We start from the raw sequence: 20,243 nt of genomic DNA, 5'->3' as shown, positions 1-20,243 counted from the left end.
TCTGAGAAAAAGAGGCTCAGGGGGGTACAAACCTTTTGGTGTGGCTTAACTACAAGGCTTACTGTTGGAAGAGATGCCATATTCCCTTATGGCAGCAAGAATTGCTGTACGACTTGATGCTTGTCTTTCTTCTGAAAGAAGCTCCAGTCTGATGAGGAGCAGCTGAGGGAGTTGGGGGTGTTTAGTCTGAGAAAAAGAGGCTCAGGGGCGACATTATCGCTGAGACTGCCTGACAGGAGCCTGGAGCCACACTGGCATCGGGCTCTGAAAACAGGGAATAATTGATAAGGTGAGAGGAAATGGCCTTCTGTTGCATCACTGAGGAGTAAGCTGGACATTAGGAGCAATTTTTTCACTGAAAGGGTGACTAAACATTGGAATGGGCTGCCCAGGGAGGTGATGGAGGAGACTCCAGGAAAGACTGCATGTACCACGCGGTGTTATGGCCTGCTGGACACAGTGGCGTTGGGTCGTTAAGTTGGACTCAGTGATCTCGGAGGCCTTTTCCAGCCTAAATGATTCCGAGACTCTGACAACCCCTCGGTGCCACACGTTGTCCCCTTACACCGCTGTCCCCTCACGGCGCCGCCCGCCATGGCGGCCCCGCCCCGGGACACCCAGGCCCCGCCCCGCCCCGCTGCCATGGCGACCGCCGCGCCCGCGGATTGGCTGCGCCGCCCCGCCCAATGGGCGCGCGGGGTGTTCCGGCGGTGCCAAGATGGCGGCCAGGTAAACACGGCCGCGGGCGGCTCTGAGGGGCTGCGGGGCCGCGGCAGCGCCGTGCGGGCTCCGGGACTGCCCGAGCCCGCTGCCTTCCCCTGGGCCGCGCTTCTCTTCGCCTCGCTGCCTCCCCCTCTTTTCCCCGGCTCGGCGGCCCGAGGGGAGGTGGCGGTGCTGTCCCGGGAAGTTCCCGTGGAGGCACGGGAGGTGTTTGCTGCGGTGTCGCCCCTAAACTGAAAGTAGCTGTAAGCAAACGCATAGGGGTTCTTTAAAGTCCATAGGGACTTGAATGGACAAGGAGGGGGGGGGAAAAAGAGTAGTCTCAGCCGCTGTAATCGCGTTGTCTTCTTCTTTCTGAAATAGTAAGTATTAGCACCTTTATAATGTGCTTGTCTAAAACATGTAATGATATTTATGTAGGAAAAGCAAAAATCTTTCTAATGACATATTTTGCCGTTTCTGTTTCTGTCTTCTGCAGGTTGTTTTTGTGTTGGGATGGGTAACCTGGTGTCTTGGCAGTGACTTGAAATAGTTTGGTCTTTGTATAAACTGGAAGATGTGGAGTGGGCTGTTACCTCCAGGACTGAATGAAAGTGATGTTGATCTAAGTTCTGATGATGGAGATGAATCACCTGATTCCTGTTCAAAGCAAGATGCAAAAGAAGATGCTGAAAGAGTTCAGGGGACTGGACAGGAAAGCAATGCCAGCAGTGAACCTCTTGTACCCGTGACAGATGAAGAAAGTGAATCTCAAACGTGCCCTCCTGGAGTTTCTGTAAATATCTGGAATGTATGTATCATTACAGGTCCCCAAATGAGCATAATGCAGTGTATTCATATGTCTGGTTTTTAGATTAAAATAATTCACTGCTGAATAGTCAGTATACAGATCTGAACTTGGATTAAATGTGATCTGAGTATACAGACCTTATATTGTTTAAGGCAAGGTGAACAGGAATTTAGGGAGTCATTAGATGGTAGTTTGGTGGTGATTGAAAGTACAGCAAGGAGTTGTTATAACTCTAGAGTTGTGTAAATCTTGTGTTTTCAGTGGTTTGTGGGCTCTGAGCTGCTTGGTAGCTGCTTTCTGCCTTGGTGAGGATTTACAGCTCAGTGTTTCATGCCTGGGAAGGGGAGGTGTGCCCTGCTGTTTGCTGTAGGGATTAACTGCAGGCGTTCAGACTCAAGAGTTACTTACAACCTGTTTTTACAGTTGCATTTTAAGACTGGAGAAAACACTTAAAAACCCTTAACAAAACAATGTGTTTTAGGCTTTGGATTCAAAATAAGAACTGGCAACAAATAGTTGCATTATTTCACCCCTCAGTCCTTGCAGGTAGCCTGCTGTGCAAGGACCATGCTGTCACTAATTTGTGGGTTACAAACTACCAATAAAAATACATGGTGTAGCTCAGGAGTGCACAACAAGCAAAAGTGTGTTCTGTGTCACATCCCAGGGGATAGCTGCCAGATCTGAACAGTCCTGGGATGTAGGGAGGGCAGAAAGTCAGAGAGGTGATGGAAGGTTAGCAGCAGTTCCAGTTTAACCCCATCAGAGTCCCATGGTCTCGATCTGTAGATTGGGATGTAATAGATAACACAAGGCACTGTGGGTAATTATACATTTCACTATGTGATTTCTTAAAAATGGGGGGAAAATTAAAAATGCTCACTTGGTTTTTCATCATCTTGTAGAAATTTGTGGAGCTTCAGAGGAAACACCGAGAAATGAAAATGCAAGTGAAAGAGGAAAACAGATGCAGGAAAAGAAAGCGCCGCCGAAAAGGTGGATTTTTTAATGATTAACAACATTTATTTTTCAAATTGAATTGGTATCAATACATGCTGTCTTGTGGGGTTAGTGTCTTTGGGTTTTGAGGTTTTCTTTCTTGTGGGTTTTTTTTAATGAAGAATTGTATTGTAGCTGTTATCTAGGATTTTATTTTTCTGCTTGCATGCATCACTTGTGAGGTTGCAGACAGATTGCTACATAGAATGCAAGTAATATATTTGTCCTCTTCTTTAAAAGCAGTTAGAACTTACTCAGTTAATACTGATTTATAATGGTTAAGTGTATTTCAGTAGTTCTACAAAACTTACTTTTGAACATTCTGGTTAAAACTTCACAGATATTGCAGGAGTTTCTTACAGCTGAGTGGTTTAAATCCACATGATCATTGGGTAAAAAATGCCTGTGTGTTGATCTTTCAAAGGCAATGTGACCAATTAGAGCTCTGTTAACTTCATTGGATGCTGTGGGGTATCACTGTGTAATGTTGGATTTTTTTTTCTTTCTTTTTCCCCTTAGCAAAACAGAGAAAGACCGATGAAGTGGCTAAAAGGTATAACCAGGTCAATGGGGTTACCTGAGGTCAGTTGGTAGCAGGCAAAACTTAAAATAAGCCTGACCACACTCACAGCCAAAGCCTAGCTCTGAGCATTGTGTAAAATATCTTTTAAATTTGCTCAATGTCTCTGTTGGGCAGGCTGAATTTGTACTGGTGATTGCTTGATTTTAAAAATCAACACAAATGTATCATTTAATGTAACTTTTAATAAACTTAAAGTTCTTCCTACTTCCTTCGTACAAGCTCCTGTTCAGCCTGCTCCTTCCCTTCCATTTCCTCCTTGGCAGTGTTAGATTTGTGGTTAGACTGGATCTTAAAGAACTTTTTCAACCTAAATGGTTCTATGATTCTATCACCTTGCTTTCAAGATTGTGAAATTACACTTACACAAAGGGGGAGCAATAATTAATTTCACTTCATTTAAAAACTGAATGGGGGAAAAGACCATGTCTTCCAAATGGAAGAGTTTATTGTAGCTTTGAAAAGGGTATTACAAGTTGTGGAGAGGGAAGTGTTATAGTAATGACTTGTTTATTTGTTTGTTTTTAGTAGTCAGCAGTTGGAAAATGAAGACAAATGGAAAGAACTCACACAGTACTTTGGAATCAATGATAGATTTGAATCACTTGTGGACAGCAGGGCTCCACAAAAGGTGACTGTTACTACAAGGCAGTGTCAGCTTGTGTTTGGCTGTAAAAGAGCTTGTCCTTAACTGAGATAGGAAACTGAGGCTATTTGGGAGTAAAGGATACAGTCACTCTGAGGAAGGATGATTTTTTGAGCTTTTTAAATGAATGTCCTTGAATGGTTGCTGTGCTTTCTTTTAAGACAGTATCCAGGGTTGTTTCCTGTGTGGTTTTGTTCTTCCTGTTGTGAGAGACAGAACACTTCATATGTATTGTTTGACTTTTCCTTTTGTTTTGCTTCATCGTGTTTTAACTTTAAAATACGTCACATAAATTTTTCAGTTGACACCAGTGGCTACAGGAATTAAAGGTGCAAACCTAGCATGCTTTTTGACTAGATTCATAACACATTCCGTTCATAAATACTACTGTGTAACCAGTCATATCTGAAATAATTAGCACACAATGGATGAGTTAAGACTCTCACTGCGTTGTGAGTTTCTGGTAGTGCTGTTGGCTCTGTAATATTTCTTACAAAGTTCTCTGTGAGTTCTCTTACATGAAATGTTGTGTTAGTTTCCTTTATGCTAATTTTTGTATTTTTCATTTTCTTAAAGTGAGTTTCTACTTGCAGGTCATGAAGATTTGTTTGCTTCTTACTTTTGGTTGCTATTTAGTTGTCATTGAAGTGGTCAGGATAGATCTGGAATGAGGCCCAGAGTGTTAAAATGCAGATGATTCCATTGTAATTTCAGGGATATTATCACTAGTGGAAGATACGTCTTGCTATTTTCAGAAAAGGCATCTTAACAGAATTTGCCATCACTGCAACATCCAACTGTGCTTTTTTTTTTATCTACCACCTGAAATAACTCAAGTGCAGTGTTTGCAGATCACTGTTTCTCAAGAATTCCATTAGCTTTTTCCGTTTTATCTCTTAAAAAGTGTATGTTATAGAACTGTCAAATGTGTTTTCTTTAGTTCACTAATATTTAAAACCAGTGAGGCTGTAAATTATCTTTTGTTATGAGAGTGAGGTTTTTTGTGAAATTCTGAAGTCAGTGCTACCTTTCTGTACTCCATCAGAAATTTGCAACTGTAATTTCCAGGAGACAGTTACTTTTTATTGTTATGTTATTTGTAAGTCTTGCCATTAAACAAGTTTTGTTTACCTCTGAAAAGAAGAAAACAACCTTTAAATCCTGAATATTTTTCATTGTTTTCCATAGGACTGCTAGAATTTTTAATTTATTAGCACAGTGGAGTGGCTTTGTGCCAGAACTCTGGTTTTTGGGTAAAGATAAGATCTTAGAACTGTAACGATACAGTGGTAATTGCCATTCTTCATGTTACCTGACACATATATTTCACATTTTGTTTAGAAAGCTCCAGGGATGGAAGAGATAAGCCAGATCTTCAGATGAAATTTTATTGTGACAGGCATAAACTAGCCCGTGTAATTTTTTTAACCTATAGTATTATCCTGCACATAAGGTGGAACTAATGCATTGATTTGTGCTCAGGCAGCCTCTCAGTGAATTCTTAATTATACTGTCCATTACAATACACAGACAGTGATTTGTGGCACACAGAAATTACAGGTTTATGCAGTGTCTTAAAGAATTTTATGAAAGAAATATTTTTAGAAAGGAGGTACTCCCTTTAAATATGTTCTTTTTCTTCTGAAGGCATTTACCTTTATTTTTTTCCATAGTCTGGCCTTGAACTGAGCATAGAGAAGTGTGTGGCTGAAGGTGACATTGCCAAGGCTGAGGAGCTGAGTGACAGATTAGCCATTCGTGAGGTAAGTGGCTGTTAACAAAAGCTCTGAGGGGTCATTGAGTTTTGCACATCTGGACTGAAAGTGCCATGAGTAGAACAGCATTGAAGGTGGTTTGCAGCATCTTTCCCTTTCCTGAGCAGATTCCTGTCAGTGATTTCAGAACTTTGCTGCTGATCTAGCAATGCTTGGACAGCTGTAGCTGTGTTCAAGCATTGAAAATACATCCATCAACTGTCCCAAGTAACTTGGCTTTAGAGCCTTGCTGCTCACTCCACAACTCAGAGCAGTTGGTATCTGGTCATTTGTGTTGAGCTTTTGGTTCTTTTCCATGTTGCAAGCCAAGAGGACAGGAGTAGGGTGTTCCCTTCCTGTCAGTTCCCTGTGCCTCATAACTTTTTTTGCATTACCTTGCCCATAAGCTTGGGAAGCCTGAATACAGGCTGAGATTTAGCAAGCCTGGAGCAAATAAGGACATAGAAACCCCAAGCTGTGTGCCAGTACTTGTTTTCCTGTGTATTTATATGGTCAGGATTGATGGCTGGAAGAATTCTGAAGAGTGGGAGTAGATGGTTGTCTCTCTGTACTACTGCTGTAGCCTTAGAATTGTGATAGATATTTTTTTCTTCTTGTCATAATTGTTCAGTGTATAGATACATATCTATAACCAAGTGCAAAGTAATACAATTTTTTTTCAAGATATTGTCTTGTTAGTTGGTGTAGCTGAGTAATTTCATGAAAGCTGTGCTCTCTTTGCCACAAAAGTGGGAGGAAAAAAATCTGTACGTACAGGTCTTAGATTCCTCACCAGTTTTAAGTATTCACTACCAGATACCTCTGGTAACTTCACCCAACAAATTGTCCAATTTGTGCACATAGGGTAGGTGGAGGCAGCTGAAGTAAAAATAGCTAAAGCCCATAAGGGCTGTTTTCCCCACTGCTAGTTGTGCATAGGAGAGAAAATGCAGAGGAAAAGGTAGGTTAGGATAATAAGATATTTTACCAGTTTTGAAACCAGGTAAGAAAATAAAAGTACTATTTCAGTGAGTGGAAAAGTGATCTTTTTAAAGTCATCTGAGTAGTATGATTTAAACTATAAATATTCTAGATTTATACAAAAAATAATTATATAATTTTTGCTTTCATTCCTTTATCTTGCATATTCTTCCATCTTCACAGAGGTAATGGGAATTTTCTGTCCACTGTATATGCTTGCAAAATTCAAAGGTATTAGAAAAGGATTAGGAAAGCAAAGACAAATTTTAGCTGCTTCTCATTTCATACAAATATTTTAAATGTTTCTTAAATACAGTGTTTTAAACTAAGCTTTAATGTAAAATTGCAGATTTAAATCTGTTTAATGCAATGTATTACGATATTGTGATGGCTTTAAAAACAGACTGCTTTTGAAGTAGGAAATACAGTTCTTAAGGTTCTCTGAGGTTAGGTAAAAGTAACTGTTCCTCAGTGAGTGTTCTTACAAAATCATTAAACTCCTCCATTTAGTCACTCAGGGCAGTTTCTAATGACTAGACTCTTATCTGCCTTGTCACCAGTGATCACAAAACTTCAGTCTGCAAAGATAACAGCTATTGACAGTGGTAGGAATGTGTCCTGATGTTCCCTTTAAGTCTGACCAGCTTCTGACTGTTTTATTACCTTTCATGTGTACAACATGAAAAACACTTGCTGTTCTCCTTCACAAATGTCATTATCCCATCTTCTCTAAAGTGGTTGGAGTATTATAATCAATAAAACATACTGAGGTTCTAGTGCAAATTGTTTGACTATAAAAACAAATTAATGTAAGAAGTTTTAAGGTTTTGTAATATTTATGATAAACTGTTATCTGATTTTGGTAGCCATGGGATTATACAGCATCTAGCATATCCCAGGTGCTGCAGCAGTGTATTATTATTTGTGGAACATTAGCTCCAAATTGTTGACTTTCAAATATTAGCATGTTGTAATTCTGAAAACAAAATGCTTGAAACATTATTAGTATTCACAGCCTTAACTTGGTTTTGGTTAAGTGGGTTTATCTGAACAAATAATATGTTGAAAGAAGGAAAACTCAAATGACTGGCTTGATCTCTCTTGAGGAGTTCTGTCGAGGCAGAATCCATGTGAATTCACTGGGGTTCTCTGCTCTTGTAGAGATGTGCTCCATTGCTCACTGCAAGGTTCATTTTTCTTTGTGATTTTCAGAAGCTTTTTTTTAATGGATCTTTTAAAATACTTTTTTTTTTCCTAAGGAAATTCTTCTAACAGTGACTGTTTCAGTGAACAGCTATAAAAAGAGGATTTGATTATGGAAGAGGCTGATTGAACAGTCATTGTTTTGTACACAAGTACACTTAATAAAATATTGCTTTCATGTTGTATTCATTCAGTTGCTACTTTTCTTCTCTTAGCAGTTTACAGAAATGTCGATATATTTAATATACAATGCCTCAAAGTAGTGAGTTAATTTTAAATTATGTGGCTATTTGTATCCCTCTAACTTCCAAAGAGCAACACAGCTCTGTGAGCAAGTCAGGCATGGAACTGCACTGTGGCTGTATTGAAGTACACCACTTCTGAAGTCTGGACTAATAAGTGGATGAATTATTGTTCTTTTATTGCAACTTCATCTCTTTATGTATAGTTTTCATTTTTCTTGAGCAGTGTCACAGGGCTGGGGACAGAGAGTGTGTGAGAACCAGCTGTCTGGTGTTTGGGGTGCAGCCCCCCTCGCAGCCATGTGAGAAATGTTCAGTGGGTAGGTGTTCTTTTTGAAATCAGGTGTATGGGGTTTTAATCGGCACCATTTTCTTTTGCAAGAAGCAGTGACTGGAACCTGCTGATAAAGCTTTTGCTTTGAGGCACAGATCCCAGAGTTCTTACAGCCGTTTCCTGCCTTAATAAGTGAAACTAATTTTTGATGTATAACATTTATAAGCCTGTGAAACTGATAGGGCAGCTTCAGTATTTAGAAAAATGAAGCCAAAAATAAACAGATGATGAGTATAGACGGTAGAAACATGTCCTAAAAAGCAAAGGAATGTCAAAATGATGCTGTCAATATCCTGTCATTGTGACACAGTGAGAAAAGGTTTTCTAAAATCAGATTCATTTAAAATCACTGATGACTTAGGCAATATGCATAATCTAGCAGCTGTCAGTGCATCATGAAATTTTGCATTCTAAAATCCTAAATGCTTTAAGGTTTTGGGTCTTCAGGTTTCCAAGTGGTACTTGTTGCAGTTTCTTTAAGGAAAATGTTACTGCACTGCATTAAATGAGGCTTTGTGCATTATTTGTTGTTTTCTTTGCTTTGACAAATACACACAAATGCTGATTTTAAAACAAAGCTTTTCAGTCCAGGAGCATTCAGGGTTTTGGAGTGAGAATTAGAACTTGAGCACTTCCTGGATGAGGCTGTATTTACTGGTGACTGCATGGGTAGCTTCATAGGTAGCTTTTGAGACTGGCTGGTGTGTTCCCCCTTTTTGTTGGCAGTTGCATTGCTATTATAAAAATGAACTGTATGTATTACACTGCTGAATATTTTGTCTAATCTCTGGACAAACCTCACTGCCAAGTGTTACCCCTTGTCTCCTGCTGTCAGTCATCAGGGTAGCAGATCTCTGCCTGTGGCATCCTTGGCCATCCCCACAGCACATTCTCTTGTGGGATGTTCTGCGTCCCTGAGAGGTCTAGTGATCCTGAAGTTCTTGATTTCAATATTTTATACATAAATGAAGTTTTTTCTGAAAAAAATATGGGCATCTCTGCTTTGTGCTGTTGAGAATAATTTAGGCCTCCAGTAACTCTGCTCCTTCAGCTTCTGGCTGGTGCACCTCAGTGCTGTGATGCAATTACAGTGTCCAAGATCAGCACTGCTTTGATAAATGTATTGAGCAGCAAAATGTTGCAGGTGGGTCATACTCCTTAATTTGCTCTAGAGCTTCAAGCTCTACTACTGCCTCATTTCTTTAATACCTGCAGTACAGTACTATAAGTATTAAAAAAATGAGCCATTCATTGCAGTGTGCATGGTACAATGTGCACAGTTAGTGTTTATTGTTGTGATCCACTTGCTGTCTTTGTTATCACGTTCCAGGGCTTCCAGCATGAGCAGAGTCCTTCATGTTTTATAGTTGTGCTTTTCAGATGTAGCCTGGCTTACCTAAAGCTGTTTGAACATTGCATTTAAGGATGACTTTTTTAACTTGAGAGATGCCAGTAGAAATGTTCATGTAGGAGTTACCCAAAAAAATCTGAGCCTTTTAGAATGAAAGTTATTAAGAGAATAAAGTTCATTTGAACACGTATCTGAGCTGAAATGACAATTTTTTTGGTGATGCCTTAGGGTAGGATAGCTGAGATCTAATAGGAACAGATACTTGGGATATGGAGCTGGGAACAGACACTTGGAATTATGTCAACTTCTTAATGCTTTGTAAAATTTTTTCTGGAATTCTGTCTTGAGATGTAATTAAATTGTTCCTACTGTGTTGGTGGGAATCCACCTAGTTTTTTAAAAATAATAAATGTTGATAAATTGGAGCACTATGACTGTGCATAGCTGGATGTGTTTATCCCTTTGAGTAAGGATGGTATGTACAGATATCTGCTAATTTCATTCTGCTATAAATCAGTTTCAATCTGAAGTGATACTTGTAAAAATTATTTTCATAGGTACACCAAAAAATCTTAAAAGATTCCCCACCACCACTTACATATATTTTTTTCCCCCTAGAAAAAGTGTTTTTTTTCTGTAGTGTTTTTGTACTCACATCATGGTTTGGTTGTGTTCTGCAAAATGCAGAATACAGATTTCTTATGGCTCTAATACTGTGAGAGCTAATCTGACTAAAGCCCAAACTTTGCACTTATTGGTGGGGATTTTTTTGTGAATTGCCTGGCAGGCAGGTGCCACATTGTCTAAGAACACGTTAGCCTGAGGACTGTAACTTGAAGACAATTAAATAATCTTGACCATATTAGACTTACCTGTCAAAAGTAACTCTTAAAATATTTTGTAATTTAGTGTGCTAAACTGCTGTAGCACTTGTCAGTCTCTAAATACCCCAGACTTTCTGACAGCACTTCCTAAGCACCTGGCTTAGTGTCTTCTGGCATTTTGGGGAAAGACTTAAAAAGCTGCAATTTATGGGGACACTGGTATTTGATCCAACTTAAATGAAAGATCTGTATTGTAATTGATGAAATTAATTGGCTATTCACTGGAATATCATCCTCATGTTACAGCAAGATCAGTCCTGCTGTTGTCTTTAAAATTTGATGCATCAGTTTTGACCATTTTCTCATGATCAAATTAGTATCTCCTGTCTGCCAGTAACCTCTAGTCATATAAATTAAAAAGGGAAGTACACAAGATTGTTGGTTATAACTGCTGAGAACCATTCTGGTTTCCATGTGAGAATCTGGGTAGGAAATGGTTGGTTGTGATGACATTACTGTCAGAGATGGACTGGGGTTAGTACTTGGTGCTATTCTATTGGTAAAATAAAATTTCTAAGTTTTGTGCAATGTTCAGAATTTCTCACAGTGTTTTTAGGTACTGGAAGTGGTGCAATTTTATGTGGAGTGTAACCAAGCACAAATTAACTTGGAACTCTTGTTGTGGAAGAACTGTCCCCCCACCCCCCCTCCAAAAAAAAGGAAAAAAAAAAAAAAGAGGTTTTTTTATCTGTGAAGGATTTCCGTTCTTACCTTAGCGAAGGTGCTTCCGGTATGCCTAGAAGTGATCCTTAAAAAAAAGGAAAAAAAAAAAAAAAGAGGTTTTTTATCTGTGAAGTATTTCCTTTCTTACCTTAGCGAAGGTGCTTCCAAATACTCCTCTTCATTGAGGTGGTTTTCTTTTAACCTTTGGAACATGGCAGGGTTATCACCTAGAATTACATTCTTATGCTCCCTTAATTATGTATATCTTTTCCTTAACAAACCTTAAAAAAAGATTTCAGATGTTACAAGTCTAATTAAAGAGACAGACAAAGCACAGTTTATACTGTAGATTTTTTCTGCAGTTCAATTAATCAGCATGTTTTCTCTTTTAATTAAAACCATTTTAGTAAATTAAAGCCCACAGCAAAACACATATATAATTTGTTTGTAATTAGCTCTTAATTGGTGGTAGTTGAAGCTTAGCACCCTTGGTTTCTTTCTTCATGATTGCCATTTTATTAGCAGCCAGTCATTAATTAATCTTTTTTTCTAATTAGCTTATAAAACTGTTGATGGCACATTATTGTAAATGTGATTTTAAGTTCAAAGCTTGTTAATAAGCTTTCTTACTTAGAAGAACAGAGATAAAGAAATTGCTGAAAACAGTACTACAGTTCTTTTTTTAAAGCTGCCTTTGTTATAAGGGGGCTCTGTAAAGCATCTAACAGCTTATGGTTAATTTTTTAATGCTGTGTTTTCTCGTGAATGGAGGAAGTTACTTGCATTTAAATGTTTAAGTCTAGGAAAGAGCTTTATATGAGAGCAGTTTTCTGTCCTTGCTCCATTACTGTGTCATCCAAATATAATGTGGTCTTGTAATACACAGCATAAAAATACAACAAAGGTATTACAAAGTATTTTAAAGGGGAAGTTGAGCACATCATTGAAAGGGGACAATTTTCACTGCAAAATCCACTCGGTATTCTTGTTTGCTTTATATATTTTATATACGTCAGCAATGGATAACATTCCATAACATAAAAGGAGAAAATCATTGCTAGAGGCAAGCCTGAAATAACTAGATTCATATTTGATGAGAAACTGTAACACTGTATTAAAAGGCTGTTTGGCTTCTCTGCTATGATCATAGGATATTTCAGGACCTGTTTGAATATAGATGTTTTGTTGGAGCTTTTGTAGGTTTAATATTTTGTATTTTATACCTCAGTATTTCTGGAGCAGTTCTTGATTCCGTTGTGTCGTACCTGTATCATTCAGCGTTTACATTTTACAGTCCTGTCTTAAAGACAGATCTTTGCTTTGTGATATTTTATGTTAAATGTCCTGATTTGCAAGGAAGTTTTCTGGAAGTTACAGTAGATTCTGTTGCAACTTAATAAAAATGTTTACTCTTCTGCCTGAACTTTACATTCTATTTCAACTTCAGCCATTTCTTTGCTTGTTTTAAAAGTGTTTTATGATGCTGTGCAAGAAACACTAGAAAGGGATAGCTGACAAGGAAAAAATTAAAAATTGGATAAAAAGTAAATGAATAATGTCATATTACTAAAAAGATGAGAGGCTAATTTGTGCCGACTTTTTGCTAATTTTGTTCAAGCCTCAAAATGAGGAGCTGTCACCCGTTCTGTGTAGCACTGATGACAGTGCCAATGATCCATGAAATAAGCTGCCGCTGGCTTTGTTCTGATAAGAATGAACAAATCTGCACAATGTACGGCTCCCAGAATCTCATTTTCATACTTGCATGCAGGCTAAAAGAAATAAGCTGTTTGCAGGCTTGATTAATCAGACATTTGAGGGTTTTTTGTCTCTTTGATCTCGTTCGTCTCCTAGGTAACTTGCTTGACATTAATGTTGAGCTTGAGTAAAGACAATCAGGAATTGTAGACCAAACTGATATAAAAATTAAAGACCTTAACACTTTAAGTACTCCAGTAATGGTTCCGCTTTACTTCAGAAAACATCTGTTTTCATTTAATTAAAGAACAAAAGAGAATGGCATAAATATTTTTCATAGAGACCTGTTATTCCATAAAAAGTTAAAGTATGATAATTGGTATTTTTAAATAAATGCCTTGAAAGTGTTGAAAAAGAAGCAAAGCTTCAGATATTTGTTACAAGGTAACAATTTCAGATGAGTAGGAAATTTTCATTTATGCCACATTAAACATCTCAAGTAAGATATTTGACATGATTATTGGTCAACTTCAAAATAGAAAGGGCTTTGCCCTGTCAAAACTAAGTTGTTTTTCAAGTTTGTCTCAAAATACAAATATATATAGTGTTACAAGGATGAACCATTATATCAGCTTTACTACCCAGTATGATTTACACACTTTAAACCTGTAAAATTGAAAGGAATTTGAAAAAAAAATGTCGCAGTGCGTTTGCTTGAGGTTATGCAGACGCTTTTACAAATCTTCCAAGTGGCTGTAAAGATGAATGCCTCAAGGGTCTAGCCAGGGCCCTGCTTTTCCAACCAGCTAAAGCCCTTATCTTAAATCCAAGCAAAGTACCATTAATCTTTTTGAAAGACCTTTTATGGCTTTTAATATATCCCAAATTAGAACATTTTACACCCTTGGTTCCTGAAATATGGTGATAAAAAGCCTTTAGAGCTTAATTTTCCTTACTGCGTGCTCTGACCAATTTGCAGTTCTTTGTGATAATGTTTAGACACCTTAATTAAAATGCAGCAAAATATTGGATGTTCTATATGGAAAATGCTGATACTTTGACTACACAAGAAATTGTTGTATATATTTTTATTCATGCTTTCTTACTTCTTTTAAGATTGTATTTTATTGAGTTATCTGATGACCTGAAATGTTAGTATGGGGTTGTTTTTTTTTTTTTTTTAATGTAAAATCCATTGACCAAGCTTTTATGGATTTCTTATGGGGGGGAGCAGGGAGTGAAGATGTATGTCTGGGTTTGGGTGGGAGCAGAAGACATTTAATCTGACTAAAATGTTTGTGTATGTTTATATGCAACATTTGTTTTCATATCTTGAAAATTTGACTCTGTGTAGCCTAGAAATTGTAACAATGCTGCAATATGTTTCTGCATTTACTTCCACATACACTGCAGAGGATCTTATTATTCCATTTTTTCTGTACTTTTCAAAGATGGAAGAACTCATTTTGTCTTCCAAAAATGCAGATAAAAAGATTTTTCTGCAGCACTTGTTTAGAGCTCCCTTGTGTATATTTGTATGGGTATAAGTGCTCAATAGGCCACTAGAATATATTTTAAGGAGATTCTGTTATTCATCACACAGTAAAAGTTAATTTTCAAGTGTGTTAGGAGGTAAAATGCCTCTGATAAAGGCATGGTTCTGCTGACTGACTTCAGCCATCAGATTGCTCTATTGTTTAAACTAATAATTACTCCTGTTTCAATTTAAAAGTAAACATTTTTTTGACTATTTTAGGTGAGTTTTCTTAAGCATTTTTATACTGCAATTATATTAAGGTTAATAGCAGCCCTTAAATATTAAGTGACAATGCAAATAAAAGAATGTTATGTTTTAGTCTTTGACCTGAAATTTAGCAGTTCAGATGTTGGCATTGAATTACAGTTAATAAAAAACGTTAATGCTCAGGGGAAAATGACGGTGATAATATAAAAGTTCTGAAGTAGCTGGTCACAGTATTTTGTGCATGAAGATGATTCCAAAGGTACATGTTTAGGACCTTATAACACATGGAAATAGTGGATGAGAGACTTGTTCAGTTTTTCCTTTAAATGTTAAGAAAATATCTATTTTCCTTTCAAACTGTTACACTCAGCTCCTAACTGCTTGTGTTGCCAGCACTTAGAGCCTCAAACAAAGCACAAGCTGAGTTGTGCTTGCTGCCTTTCCTTAAAGGCTGTTTTCTCCATTCTTGAACCCTGAGAGGACCATAATGTAGAAGAGCTTGTAGTGATGGTGATTTGGGTTTTTTTGTTGTTTTTTTTTTTTTTTGCTTTGCTAACAAAATGATCACCTACCTATTGTGTGTTTGATGGGATATTTCTGGAAAATATGTCAGTGCATCTACACCCACAGATGTGTTCTTGAGTTCTCTCTCATCTTACCTGGATAAAGCATTTTTCAGAGTGACTATTTGCATAGATGCTGCAGAATATAATATTCAGGTGTATTACCATTAATAGTGGAACTTCAGCCAAGGTGTTAGAGTATTCTTCCCCTTGGGTCTTCTCTTCTTTGATGCTCCCGTGACATTTTGGGGGACACTTAGAATATCCAGTTTGCTGGATATAACTGTTTGCTAATTTCAAGAGTTTTTTTTTTTGCTTTGCTAACAAAATGATCACCTACCTATTGTGTGTTTGATGGGATATTTCTGGAAAATATGTCAGTGCATCTACACCCACAGATGTGTTCTTGAGTTCTCTCTCATCTTACCTGGATAAAGCATTTTTCAGAGTGACTATCTGCATAGATGCTGCAGAATATTCAGGTGTATTACCATTACTAGTGGAACTTCAGCCAAGGTGTTAGAGTATTCTTCCCCTTGGGTCTTCTCTTTGATGCTCCCGTGACATTTTGGGGGACACTTAGAATATCCAGTTTGCTGGATATAACTGTTTGCTAATTTCAAGAGGTTTGGATGTGGATTGAAAGAAAATCTGTTTGTCCACATCAGTTTGTAGCAGTCTGGGGTAAATGAATTGCATGCTTGTCTTGGAGAATAGCAATAACTTCTGAGAATGAATTCTTTCATAACTCATCATGTCAAGTCAAGGCAACAACCACAAAGTGTAACTACAAGTTATGAATGCTGATTAAGGGAAATAAACTGGTCATAGTTCACTGTATCTTCTCCCATCTTTTTTACTTTACTCTTCCCTGCCTTTCCCTCCTGTGCTTGACATTCACTAAAGTGAACTTAATTCTCACAGTTTGCATCAGTTTATGGAAGTGGTATTCACCTACATGGAAAGCTGGCATATCACACCCTTGCAATCTCAAAGCTTGTAATGTCGAGACAGACACTAAGGACACTGCATCATTTATTTTTGGACAGACTGATTAACACATGTCTAGTGGTTTTAGTGAAAAATTTGTAATGGTAGCAGCTTTTCCTGTATAAAAATGTCTTTTTGGGTGTTTTTGACACTGGTAAGACCTGATTCTATTGTGTTGGGGTAGCTGAAGTCACAGACTGGTCCTTATAATGGAAACTGTGTATTTGGATACGTCTGTCTGTATGAAACAAACAAAAGGATCCTGTGAGCTGTTGCCCTTTGCTTTTGGTTTTGAAAATGAAGGATTTGGTGAAAAGGATCCTACATCTTTGTATTTCCCTCAAGAGACATTCTTGTTTATCCAGTCCTACAGTGCATCATCAGCCTAATATTTGAAAGATGCTTTAGTATGTATTGACTTTTGAGGAACAATATCAGACCAAGTAATTTGTGAGGCTTAAATTTCATATGAGCCATTTGCATCTAATCAGTTTTCCTTTGTTCCTTTTCATGTCTTAGCTTGGTGTGAAAATTGCCAAAGCTGCCGCTTGCCGCAACTTTGTAAAAGCCAAGCAAGAAGCAGAGGCTGCCCAAGAAGCTCAAAAGAAAAAGAAGCTTGCTTGGGGGTAAGTCATTTGAGTATGGAATTAAACATTTGTGGTTTCATTGGCACTAAATGTGTACAATACAATTTCAGTTAAATGTTTTTTTTAGTTGAAATAGGCTTGTGCTAATCTTATTTGTTTAGTTTAACCTTGTTGGGTTTTGATGGGCTTTTTTTAGGAGTGTATCAGATTTAAGTACGTAGGTTTTATCCGAAATAAAGTGGAGGTTGTGTGGCTATACTTGTCTTCATGTCTTTTTTACGGTATTAAAAATAAGTTGTTTTTGTTTTGTTAAGAATAACATGGTTAAATACCTAAAACACATACTGTCATCATTCCTAATGTGGGTTTTGTGCTCTCTTTCAGATTTGAAGCCAAGAAAAGATGGGAAACAAAAAGCAACATGGGATACATGTAGTCCATCCTGTTTTCCTCAGGAGTCAAATACCTGTTGTTACTTGAAGAATTTTTGTGGGCACCTTATTAAATCTAAACATAAAACTCTTCAAAACACAACACATCAAATGCCTAGTATTTATCTTAATGTTTTTAAACTGCACTGTCTTGTTTTGTCACTCCCTTATAAATAATACAGCAAAAATACTATCTGTTAAATCTTCCTCCTAGAAATGAAAGATAATGCATTTCAGGATGAATTTGAAGTCTGGTAGAGAATTTTCTGAAGTCAAAATAAAATCCTTGGTCCAGATGTGTTTTGTGCTGTACTGCAATTATAATGTGTGGGTATGAGGAGAGGGGTATCTTTGCTTGTGGGGCTACACAGACTTAATGCAGTAAGTACTTATTTTCTGCTTGTAAGCTGGGAAAGACACTAAATGAAGAAGAGCAAACCCAACCTATCTTTTTTAAACCAAGGGCATTTATAGCCTTAGTAAATATAAACACTAAAAAAAAAAGTCCATCCTCCCTCTCCTGGAAGGATCTGGTACTATTGATCATATCCTGGTACCATGTTCTTCATAATATTTCAGATTGCCAGTTTTCTTTCCTTCCTCAGAACACAGGTTTTAAAAGTTCCAGATAAAAATATATAAATACATATATTGGAAAAATATCTGAACTGTTATGTTGTGCAGTTAACTGCACCCAAGATACAAATGCAGATTTTACTCCAAGTCAAATGTTTTACAGATCAATTAGGATTTGAATGTTTATGTTGTAAGATTATAACAAGAATTGATGATAATGTTTCTTCAAAATTGTTCTCAGTGAAAAGTAAGTACACATTCAAAACTAATAACTTTTCTCCCTGAAGCTCTTGCATATATGTTTAGTCACCACAATGCCTGAATTGAATTGGTAATGTAAATGTCAGTTACTGTTAACCAAGATTAATATGTTTCAGGCCAAAGGTATGGTATTAGTGTAATGGTGATTTACTGTGGAAGTACTTGGGGCTAAAACAACTTGCCAGCAAATAGCAATTTGAAGTTTTACGGCAGCAATTCGAAGAGTTCAGGTTTGCAGTCCAAGATGGAATAGTGCATTTTTGTTCATTAGCCCTCGGGATATTTGATTCTTTTTTTTAACATCATATTTCTTTCACACAGATGAGAGTTTGCAATATGGTAATCTGCAGTTAGCTGTAATTAGTTATGATGACAGAGTTGGATACAATTGCCAGGATTGTAAATTGGGGGCTAAACAGGTTTCTGCAGTATAACATCATAAATCTCACACAATCGTTTACAAAGTACATTGCTTTGCAAACTTTGGCGTGGAAGGAAGCAAGTACTATCTCCAGTGAAGGGATTCTAAAGGTAAATTGCATGTTTGCATGTGTAAACACACAGGTTTACACATGACCCTTCATCAGGACCTTCCTCCCTTCCAAATGTTCCTGTCCAGAAGTTATAGGCAGTCTGTCCATAATTTCTGGGATTTTTTTAAGCATCTGGAAGATGGGTGTTAGACACAGTTGACCTTTGTTATGTTATATACTAAAAAGTAGAATGATGCTGATAATTGATGCCAAACACCAGCAGCATTCCACTAAACTTATAAAAGTATCATTTATTCAATAAGCTGTTTCCTTTTTTGCTGTAATTACTCTTAAGAGTAACAGTATTTCTCAAATCAAGATCTTCATCCAATTGCAAGGATCAGTGTTCTTTGTTTTGAAAATGGGCTTTGACAGAAACCCAAGGCTTCAAAAAACAGCTATTGTCCAGCTACCTGTAATATTTTAGATTAAATCAATTAATTTTCTGTTAGGCCATTAATAATAGAACTGTTTAGGAAGTATGCAGAATATTTGCATTGGGTCACTTATGTGATGAATTCAAAAATGACCACATTTCAAAACTTCTTATCCACCTAAAGTATTTACTTAAAATACTTGATTTCCAGAATTACACTATATTCAAAAATCTCTTAACAAGGAAAATACAAAAGCCTAATACAGCTTTATAGAGTTTGTATAACTACATAAGAAATAAATTAATGCAGAACTGTACCTTTAATAATCTTCCTAAATTGCTGGTCTTTTTTTAAATGGCTTGCATTGTGCTGACACCTTTTTTTTTTTTTTTTCAGGTTTGTGATCTAAATTTTGGCCAAGCAAGTTAAAAGTGCATTCTGAGACTTAATGTTTCCTGTTTAACAGTGTTAAACCAATCCAAATGCTTGTTTTAGTTAACTGAAAGCTTTTTAATCAGCTTAAATATACAACCTCTTACACTGATCTAAATTTGAGACGTAATAATAATAATTCATTTAGCAGATGAAAAGTTTGCAATATCTCCTTGTTTGACTAAAATTACCAATCTAGAGGAATGTACTTAAATATCAGTGGTACAAATCTGTTGTGACACCAAATATTTATTAGAAGTGCATTTGATGCTATCTTGAGTTGGGCAACAGTTCAAAAGCAGCCCTGCCAAAGTGCTTCCTCCTTCTCAGAATCCTGAAAAACATAAATGCATGCACTGGTTTTGCCCCAGTTTTTTTCTCCACCAATTTCATCCAGCATCAATCATGGTACTCTCTTGCATATCCTGAGTAGGCTTAAGTCTTTGGAGGAATAATTGTGTAGCTTCCCAAGTGTGGCTCTCTGAAGTAAACCAAGAAACTACCTGGAAAGTAGAATGTGCTCTCACAATTTCTGTGTGAGAAATTGTTTGAGCAAGGCTGTCTCTGGAGCATCCTGGCCATCCACCATTTTATTGAGCAGTGTTGATGCTCCTTGAACACTCCTCACTCGGCTGCCATGTCTTCATTTCTGCTCCCATCTCATGTTCTTGCACTTCTTTTGTGTTTAAAGGCCTACACATGAAATTCTTTTATCAGCTCCTGTGATAAAATACATCCAGTTTGAAGTTTGACAACAGCATACTAATACAATTACTTGTATTTCTTAATACTGCATTCCTGAGCTCCTTAACCAAAGAGTGGCTGCAGGGACAGTTTGACAGATAAAAACATATATATAGTTGTTAGAGTTTTAATAGTTTTTTGCCTGCAACCATAATCTGTA

General features: G+C 37.2%; 1 protein-coding gene across 3 annotated transcripts; it reads left to right on the top strand.

Moving 5' to 3' along the window:
• Positions 1–688: 688 nt before the first annotated feature.
• On the top strand, positions 689–17,456 carry FAM204A (family with sequence similarity 204 member A). 3 transcript variants are annotated; one of them, XM_039709243.1, is made up of 8 exons: positions 689–729; positions 1,199–1,510; positions 2,416–2,506; positions 3,029–3,062; positions 3,618–3,720; positions 5,409–5,498; positions 16,662–16,768; positions 17,114–17,456. In XM_039709243.1, the coding sequence occupies exons 2-8, from the start codon at positions 1,277–1,279 to the stop codon at positions 17,163–17,165; spliced, it is 711 nt and encodes a 236-aa protein (XP_039565177.1). In that variant the 5' UTR covers positions 689–729; positions 1,199–1,276; the 3' UTR covers positions 17,166–17,456. The 3 variants fall into 3 exon arrangements, with proteins under 3 accessions (XP_039565177.1, XP_039565178.1, XP_039565175.1); XM_039709244.1 differs by having other exon boundaries at positions 700–1,082; positions 3,621–3,720; XM_039709241.1 differs by having other exon boundaries at positions 700–1,082.
• Positions 17,457–20,243: the final 2,787 nt, after the last annotated feature.

Source organism: Passer montanus, unplaced genomic scaffold (genome assembly GCF_014805655.1).
Source record: "Passer montanus isolate IOZ18808 unplaced genomic scaffold, ASM1480565v1 scaffold21, whole genome shotgun sequence".
In the NCBI taxonomy this organism is placed as follows: Eukaryota; Metazoa; Chordata; class Aves; order Passeriformes; family Passeridae; genus Passer; species Passer montanus.
This window is presented reverse-complemented; position numbering and strand designations above follow the sequence as displayed.